Raw genomic sequence first — 9,945 nt, 5'->3', positions numbered from 1 at the left:
AATATACTGTTACACTCTCAGCTTTCTCTGATACACTCTATGCTTACTTTTCTTTTTAGGAGCGCTTGTCCTTCTAATTAAAAAAAATTAAATAGGAGCACCTTGTGATCAATAATCAAAAATTCGGATCATAAATTAGCCTTCCTAATACGAGGTGACATTTGACTCCTTAAAGTGACTTACATTTAATGAGGCTCAGAGGTGGCATGAGTGCAATTAAATTCATACATTCATGTGGAGATTAATGTTTTAAATATCAAATTTTGAATACAGAAATATTAAATGATTTATAAATAACTGAAATTATACGTTAAAATTAAACTAAATCCACCAGCAGGTGGCGGTAAGTCACTGATTTGATCACTGAATCATTCATTCAATTGATTCGTTTGAACAGCTGATTCAACGCACTTTCATTCATGAATGAAACTCGGCTGTGTTTGCTTTTAGAGATGCGCAGCGGCTCAGCTGTTACTATATCTGGAACTATTTTCGTTTATGAAATATATACAATAAGACAATAAGAATGTTTGCGGGACTCCACCCCCAATCATTAGTGCCGCTTGTTCGGTCTTTGACAGAACATATAAGACATTTTTTTAAATAGCGCCATAAAAAAAGTTATTCCAAATTTAATTCAAGCACTTTCAAGGACCTATGTTTGTTTTCAAGTACTTTCCAGGCCTTGAATCCATATGTCTGAAATTCAAACATGTTCAAGTACTTTCAAGAAGCGTGGGAACCCTGTATATACATATACACACACACTCACACACACATATATATATATATGTATGTGTGTGTATATATATTTTATTTTATAAAAAAAAAACTAAATAAAGTTCAATAATATTATCTCTATTATTTATTTATTATTTATAGTTATATTTATTTATTTAATGGGTCACACTATATGTAGTGTGATGATCTGGCTGAAATTCGTATGTGTCTGTCTATAACACATGCATGCACAAAGGAGCCACATGTTCGACCTTTTCATTGAACACAAAGAAATTAAGTTAATTGAACTTAATTGCAATGCTTTAAGTAACAAAGTAATAAAAACTTGATCAAACCGAGTAATGTGAACAGAGCAGAAACAAATAAGATAGACATAATTTTACTAAGTTAACAGTGCATCATCTTTTACAGTGTACCACAGTCAGCGGAAGTGAGAAAAAAGTGTTTATTACATTTGAAATATGGATATTTATCTTATTTATCCGGAGCTGTGTGAGGGATGTTTTATTATGGATGTGTGCACTTTATTTCACGTCTTCTGAACTTTTGACAACCGAACACCCGCTTACCCCCATTGAATGGCTTGGAGGGGCCAGGACCATTTTTAATATAACTCCAATTGGATTTGTCTGAAGGAAGAATGTCACATACACCTAGGATGCTTTGAGGGTGAGTAAAACACAGGCTAATTTTCATTTTTGGGTGAACTAACCCTTTAATGTAAACAACACACTCTCCGGAATAAACCAGTTCTCTTTATCAGAGAGCTGTTCGAATCATAAACACACTCTTAATATGAAGATAATTCAGCATCAGATATTTGAGTGTGAAACTGTCTAGTTTCAGTGCTTTCAGGAATAATCCAGTATGTTCTGTTTGTAACACAAGAATAAACGTTCTCAGACTAATTCCACTAAATGTCTTGAAGAGAAAATAGAGATCTCTTTACCTGTGTGAAGTGAAGAGAGAAAGATCAGTCCCAGCAGACACAAATGACACTTATCAGCCATTTTCTCTTTCTGTCAGTCTTTCTCTTCATTATATGTTCACAACTCTTTCTTGAAATACTATCAGCTTGTCCTGCGGTTTTTAACTTCCTCTGATCTACAGATGTTGAAATATTGCTAAATGAGTGGCTATATAGTGTCATAATGGAGAAATCTTGCTTCACATTTCTCTTGTAAATATTGATGAAACTATTTCAAATGAACAGCTGGTTTTTGTTTTTTTTTGGTCTTTGTGCAATAAAGTCTAATTTTGACTTCTGGAAGTCATTATTTCTGATTCTTCTGAGAGCGAACCGAGTTTCTCCATGACAATATCCACTCAAATTCAAGTAGATTTCAGTACTAATATGTCTTTTCGTTGATGCTTAAATGTAAAGTACAGTACACTGCTACTGTAATAGGAACAGTCCCTCACTTGTGGTTGATGTTCAGTGGTAACAGTTCAGGCAGTTTTAATGTACAGTCATTCTGTAAACACCTCAACAGCTTAAATCCTCCTGCCTTGACTGATGCCGGTGTTGTGTTGAACTCGGTTCCTCCTATGTTTCCTATAAACTGTCTAACCATAACCATAACCACTAACATGGAGAAACACAGGGGGACAGACTTTGACATGACAGCCGTTGTGAAACACGTTCTTCAGTGAGATCTGCATATTGTCAGCCACACATTTGCTCTGAACACAATCTATAGGCTATTCTTTACATTACTGTCAGTTTCACTTCTTTCCTTCAGTCTGCATGCTGTTAAATAGACATAATGTCATTAAATTATTAGTGATACAATTTGTTTGTTACTGAAAAGGTTTCCATTATCCAAGACTCACTTGTAGTAAAAGGAACTCTAAAACAGTTTTTAAAAAGTATTTTGAAATTAAGAATTCTGAAGAAGCCAGTGTTTCTACACATGGATCACAACGTGCTGCATTTCTCTCTCCAGCCCTGAGAAAATCCATCAGATCCAGAGTCCTTTATTAACACCACACACACCAAACACCAGCACATTTTCCCTTCAGCCGGTGGGTTTCGCAGCGGCACAAGTCTCTCTGACAGGTGATAATTCACAGTTAGTTGGATCTGTGTGCTGTGACACAGACTGAGCTGTTTAAATTGCTTCAGAGGTGCTTTAAAGGGGTCATTAAACCGCATAAACACATTTCATTACACCAAATACACAAAATAATGTTCTTTTTAGCAGCATCATATGGCCCCTTTAAAAGGCGGCTACTTTGAATTTGGTGGTAAAATGCTATTTGTTATTATACTGTATTTTATGAACTCATTGGCGTGTCTTTTTGAAAGTTGTTAGGCATCATCAGCATCATGTCCTGATGATACTTAAGATGTTTCGGGGCAATATAATGAAATTTCAAAAACTGATAATAGCTTTTTGATTATTGTTTTCCTATTGTAATGATAGATTCCTTGAGTCAAACCGAGAACAACAATGATGCCATAGTAGGTTGAACTTGTTGTTTGCATTTTGAAAATTTGCTTTTTCTAACTTCTCCTTTATTGAAATGATTTTCACCAAATTCGATTCAGATTATCTTCAGACCATGCCGGCAAAAAAATATGGATTTCTTGATGATATAACAAACCGTTATTGTTTAACGGCACAATTCCAAACCGATTTTTATCTCGGCAGTGCTTTTGCAAATAGACACCAAACACCAAACCCACTCGTTCCCAATCACCCGAATTCCAATCATCTGCACCTGCACCAGTTAATCAAGGACTCTCTGTTTAAGCCAGGGCCAGGTGTGTTTAATTGGGGTTGGAGCTAAACTCTTCAGGACACCGGCCCTCCAGGACCGAGTTTGGGCAGCCCTGGTTTAAGCAGTCACATTTTGTCAGGTCATTTTGTACCCTGCTGAACTGCATACCAGACTATCTACCTGTGAGTCTTACGGGTTGATATCCTGTCTTCAGTCATCTTCTATTGAACGCCATCCAGTTCCTCCTACCAGCACCCAGCACCTGTGAAAGGAAAAGAGTGAACAACAGTGTTTAATAAAAGTGTTTGCTACTGTTTGTTGAACTCAGTTACTCACCTGCTTGCATTGCTTGTGTTCCTTATTACCTTCCAATAAACACCTGTGTGTGTGTCTGTGTGTCATCTCACTTCTCATTTAAAAAATAAAATAAAATAAAAAAAATCAAAGCCCTACAAATTAGAGTAAAGATGGTGATTATTAATGTTGAGCTATGTTTGCTCCACATTCTGTCCATGTCACTTCTGAAAGTATGGCTCCTTGAATTTGAATGGATATTTACTAGACAAATGTGAAGCAAAGTCATTGAGTCAATATATAACAACTCAAATACATTTCAACACTGAGTCTGTAGATCAGAGGAAGTTAAAAACCACAGACAGGACGAGCTGATAGTATTTCAAGAAAGTTGTGAACATATAATGAAGAGGAAGACTGAGAGAAAGAGAAAATGGCTGATAAGTGTCATTTGTGTCTGCTGGGACTGATCTTTCTCTCTTCACTTCTCACAGGTAAAGAGATCTCTATTTTCTCTTCAAGACATTTAGTGGAATTAGTCTGAGAAAGAGTTAATTTGAACAGGATCAGTTTATTCTTGTGTTACAAACAGAACATACTGGATTATTCCTGTATAGTTTCACACTCAAACATCTGATGCTGAATTATCTTCATATTAAGAGCGTGTTTGTGATTCGAACAGAAATAGTTTCTTCTGGAAAGTGTGTTGTTTACATCAGTGGTTCCCAACCCTGGTCCTGGAGGCACCCCAACACTGCATGTTTTTCATGTCTCCTTAAAGGTCCCATGACATGCTGCTTTTTGGATGCTTTTATATAGGCCTAAGTGGTCCCTAGTACTGTATCTGAAGTCTCTTTCCCGAAATTCAGCCTTGGTGCAGAATTTCAGCCACTACGAGCCAGTCCCACAATGAGCTTTCCTTAGGACGTGCCATTTCTGTGTCTGTAGCTTTAAATGCTAATGAGGAGGAGAGAGGCGGGGCAACTGCCATGCTTCGCTTGTTTGCAAGCCATGATGTCTCTCGAGGAAAAAAAAATATTGCGCTCGCCTCGCACGGTAGTAGCTCATTTTCTCATGGGCGGGCCAAATTCTCTGGGCGGGCAAAGCAGATAAAGGGGAGGTAACCTTTCCCCGTATGACAACATAAAGGGAAGATTCCAGATTGGGCCATCTGAGCTTTAATTTTCTCAAAGGCAAAGCAGGATACCCAGGGCTCGGTTTACACCTATCGCCATTTCTAGCCACTGGGGGACCATAGGCAGGCTAGGGGAACTCATATTAATGTTAAAAAACCTCATAAAGTGAAATTTTCATGCCATGGGACCTTTAATCAAACACATCTGATTCAGATCATCAGCTCATTAGTAGAGACTCCAAGACCTGAAATTGGTGTATCAGAGAAAGGAGACATGCACAATGTGCAGTGTTGGGGTGCCTCCAGGACCAGGGTTGGGAACCACTGGTTTACATTAAGTGATTTTATGCTGGTATGTTTTATATCTACATTTATTCATATATAGTATAATAATCACTCAAATGTTCTTGTGTTTCAGGATCCAGTGGAGTGGATGATGCTCATGTATTCATCAGTTCTGGTGAAAATGTCCGTCTGCCCTGTAATAATGCTCTTCATGACTGTAAATCAACTACATGGATCTATAACAGATTCAGTCAATCAGAGACAGTTGAACTGATTGGTTTAGGGATAAAGAAGAAAAACACAGAGAGACATGAGAGACTGAGTCTGGGGTCTGACTGCTCTCTGAACATCAAGAACGTCACAAAAGAAGATTATGGATCTTACATCTGCAGACAATATGTGAATGACAAACAACAAGGAAATGATGCTCGTGTTTACCTGCATGTTCTTCGTGGTAATTTTACGATTATGTGCTCAATTTAAAAAGGGCAAATTCTTCATTTAAAAACCCATGATGCTTGACATGTATGTGATTTGTGTGTTATTTTGTGTTTCAGTCTCATCCTCACAGACTGAGATCAGTGCAGGCCACTCTGTGACTCTCTCCTGTCAGTTGTATTCATATACTGGAGTCTCTTGTGATGATTGGATCCGTTCTGAGGGAATTCATCTGTTCTGGGTGAATCAGGCTGGTGATAAACTGATAAACTCAGACTCCAGATATCAGATATCAGCTCCAGATCACTGCATCAGCACTCTGACTACAACACTCCTGAATGAAGATCACAACAGAGAGTGGAGATGTGAAGTTACTCAAGTCAAGACGTCAGTCACATATACTGTCAGGTATTCAGGTGAGAAACAAACTTTCATAACTTACTTTCAGAAGACTCTCTGATACAGAGACATGACTTGAGGATTAATAATGTCATTAATTCAGGACAAACTGAAGGGTTGCATATAAATGAGGCATAATTGCTTCATGTAGTCATATGGTAACCATTGCCTTTCTGAGCATAAACGGATCCTAAGCGAAATCTTACATAATAATAGATGACAAACTCACGAAGCAGTGGAAGTTAATTTATCATTTCTGTGATGTGAAGCTCAAGTATGTTGTGATGTTGATGTTTGGTCTCTATGTTCATTATATTTGAACTGAACTAACAAACATGATCACAGATCCAGCAGAAACTGAAGTCAGTAGGACTGCTGCATCATTATTCAGAGGTACCACACATCTTTACACACAGTGTACACACAGTTTGTTGTTTTATACCTTTGATTTCATTTCCAGTTTCACAGATTGAGTCTGTTTTTCTTTCTTTCTCTTGATTGTGTCTCTAATCTGTCCTGCAGTGATTGTGATTATTGTTGAGTTTGCAGTGTTTGCTGCTCCTACTGTGATTCTTTTTCAGATCATCTGTCCAAGAAGAGCTGGTGAGTTTTTGAGATGATTCACATTGATCTGTATCAATCTGCAATCATGAGAGCTAAGTAAATGCTTTTGTGTTGCATTATTTTGCAGGGAGGAAGGACTCACAGCACCGAGAGGAAATAGTGATGAATACAATATTACAATAAAATGCTCTCTACAAATAACAGGCCAGATTACAACACTATTTATCTTCATGTCAGTGGATATTTGCATAAAGCGTTCAATGATGTTTTCTCCATATACTGTATTGAAAGCGGTAAATAAACACAATGAGCTTTCCTTAGGACGTGCCATTTCTGTGTCTGTAGCTTTAAATGCTAATGAGGAGGAGAGAGGCGGGGCAACTGCCATGCTTCGCTTGTTTGCAAGCCATGATGTCTCTCGAGGAAAAAAAAATATTGCGCTCGCCTCGCACGGTAGTAGCTCATTTTCTCATGGGCGGGCCAAATTCTCTGGGCGGGCAAAGCAGATAAAGGGGAGGTAACCTTTCCCCGTATGACAACATAAAGGGAAGATTCCAGATTGGGCCATCTGAGCTTTAATTTTCTCAAAGGCAAAGCAGGATACCCAGGGCTCGGTTTACACCTATCGCCATTTCTAGCCACTGGGGGACCATAGGCAGGCTAGGGGAACTCATATTAATGTTAAAAAACCTCATAAAGTGAAATTTTCATGCCATGGGACCTTTAATCAAACACATCTGATTCAGATCATCAGCTCATTAGTAGAGACTCCAAGACCTGAAATTGGTGTATCAGAGAAAGGAGACATGCACAATGTGCAGTGTTGGGGTGCCTCCAGGACCAGGGTTGGGAACCACTGGTTTACATTAAGTGATTTTATGCTGGTATGTTTTATATCTACATTTATTCATATATAGTATAATAATCACTCAAATGTTCTTGTGTTTCAGGATCCAGTGGAGTGGATGATGCTCATGTATTCATCAGTTCTGGTGAAAATGTCCGTCTGCCCTGTAATAATGCTCTTCATGACTGTAAATCAACTACATGGATCTATAACAGATTCAGTCAATCAGAGACAGTTGAACTGATTGGTTTAGGGATAAAGAAGAAAAACACAGAGAGACATGAGAGACTGAGTCTGGGGTCTGACTGCTCTCTGAACATCAAGAACGTCACAAAAGAAGATTATGGATCTTACATCTGCAGACAATATGTGAATGACAAACAACAAGGAAATGATGCTCGTGTTTACCTGCATGTTCTTCGTGGTAATTTTACGATTATGTGCTCAATTTAAAAAGGGCAAATTCTTCATTTAAAAACCCATGATGCTTGACATGTATGTGATTTGTGTGTTATTTTGTGTTTCAGTCTCATCCTCACAGACTGAGATCAGTGCAGGCCACTCTGTGACTCTCTCCTGTCAGTTGTATTCATATACTGGAGTCTCTTGTGATGATTGGATCCGTTCTGAGGGAATTCATCTGTTCTGGGTGAATCAGGCTGGTGATAAACTGATAAACTCAGACTCCAGATATCAGATATCAGCTCCAGATCACTGCATCAGCACTCTGACTACAACACTCCTGAATGAAGATCACAACAGAGAGTGGAGATGTGAAGTTACTCAAGTCAAGACGTCAGTCACATATACTGTCAGGTATTCAGGTGAGAAACAAACTTTCATAACTTACTTTCAGAAGACTCTCTGATACAGAGACATGACTTGAGGATTAATAATGTCATTAATTCAGGACAAACTGAAGGGTTGCATATAAATGAGGCATAATTGCTTCATGTAGTCATATGGTAACCATTGCCTTTCTGAGCATAAACGGATCCTAAGCGAAATCTTACATAATAATAGATGACAAACTCACGAAGCAGTGGAAGTTAATTTATCATTTCTGTGATGTGAAGCTCAAGTATGTTGTGATGTTGATGTTTGGTCTCTATGTTCATTATATTTGAACTGAACTAACAAACATGATCACAGATCCAGCAGAAACTGAAGTCAGTAGGACTGCTGCATCATTATTCAGAGGTACCACACATCTTTACACACAGTGTACACACAGTTTGTTGTTTTATACCTTTGATTTCATTTCCAGTTTCACAGATTGAGTCTGTTTTTCTTTCTTTCTCTTGATTGTGTCTCTAATCTGTCCTGCAGTGATTGTGATTATTGTTGAGTTTGCAGTGTTTGCTGCTCCTACTGTGATTCTTGTTCAGATCATCTGTGCAAGAAGAGCTGGTGAGTTTTTGAGATGATTCACATTGATCTGTATCAATCTGCAATCATGAGAGCTAAGTAAATGCTTTTGTGTTGCATTATTTTGCAGGGAGGAAGGACTCACAGCACCGAGAGGAAATAGTGATGAATACAATATTACAATAAAATGCTCTCTACAAATAACAGGCCAGATTACAACACTATTTATCTTCATGTCAGTCATAAAGCGTATAAAGCGTTCAATGATGTTTTCTCCATATACTGTATTGAAAGCGGTAAATAAATATGGAAGCAAGACAGATGCCCTTATTTGGTCCTTCCCGTTCCTGTCCTTATGTTCATTTGTTCCAGGTGTTCCCCGTTTAGTTTAGTTCATTTGATCCCAGGTGTGTTCCATCAGTTACTGTGCATTTAAACCCTGTGTTTCCCTGTGTTTGGCGTCCACTGTTATAGGCCATTTTGTGTGCTCAGTGTTTCCTAAGTTCCCTGTGTTCCCAACGATTGAGTTAATAAAGACTGTTTATTGAAGAATTCCTCGTTCCCGTGTTCCTGCGGAATCGGGACAGATCAGCAGACCCCAAAACAAGATTAAATGGGCTGAGGACTTTCTATTTGATTTCCGGCAGGAGGGACGGCCTTTGGAGCAGTATGTGGAGGAGTTCCTGAGCATGATACACCTGGCGAGATGGAGCGATTCCATGATTAATGTGTTCTTCCGGATGGGACTAAAAGATGATCATTTGTTTTGAGTCCTGACGATTGCCACAAACCCGTAGCAGAGTTTATAAGTTGTGTTCTTGAGTTAAATGGTTCCAAGTTCTTTGTCGATGTGGAGGACCATCATCCTCCTCCCATCCGGAAGCATGTGGACGCTCCAGCTCACCACAAGCCAGCCCCCTCCACATACGGTTCCAATGAGGTTCAATCCTCAAATTCTCCGAAGCTCCTCATTGGTCCTTAGCCCAGAACTGCCGGCCACGCCTATGTCAAGCCCACCAACCACGCCATTCACCCGTAACCAAAGGAGGATGAGGAGAAAAGGACTGTTCTCCACCCTCATCCTAGCCCCAGAGTCTAGCCCAGAGAAGGCTCCAGTCCCCGAGTCTAGCCCAGAGAGGGCTCCAGGCCC

General features: G+C 39.0%; 1 protein-coding gene across 1 annotated transcript; it reads left to right on the top strand.

The window, feature by feature from the left end:
• The first annotated feature begins 4,192 nt into the window (after positions 1-4,192).
• LOC107689131 (uncharacterized) lies at positions 4,193-8,295 on the top strand. Its single transcript, XM_016487038.1, has 5 exons — positions 4,193-4,253; positions 5,313-5,633; positions 5,737-6,033; positions 7,531-7,851; positions 7,955-8,295. The coding sequence occupies exons 1-5, from the start codon at positions 4,193-4,195 to the stop codon at positions 8,293-8,295; spliced, it is 1,341 nt and encodes a 446-aa protein (XP_016342524.1).
• The last annotated feature ends 1,650 nt before the right edge of the window (positions 8,296-9,945 follow it).

Source organism: Sinocyclocheilus anshuiensis, unplaced genomic scaffold (genome assembly GCF_001515605.1).
Source record: "Sinocyclocheilus anshuiensis isolate Anshui unplaced genomic scaffold, SAMN03320099.WGS_v1.1 scaffold1311, whole genome shotgun sequence".
Classification (NCBI taxonomy): Eukaryota; Metazoa; Chordata; class Actinopteri; order Cypriniformes; family Cyprinidae; genus Sinocyclocheilus; species Sinocyclocheilus anshuiensis.
The sequence above is the reverse complement of the archived record's forward strand: the minus strand, read 5'-3'. Positions and strand labels throughout refer to the sequence as shown.

Coding starts and splice junctions, on each gene's coding strand:
- LOC107689131 (XM_016487038.1), top strand. CDS start 4,193: ATGGCTGATAAGTGTCATTTGTGTCTGCTGGGACTGATCTTTCTCTCT. Junction 5,634..5,736: donor TTACCTGCATGTTCTTCGTG/GTAATTTTACGA, acceptor TTTGTGTTTCAG/TCTCATCCTCACAGACTGAG. Junction 7,852..7,954: donor TTACCTGCATGTTCTTCGTG/GTAATTTTACGA, acceptor TTTGTGTTTCAG/TCTCATCCTCACAGACTGAG.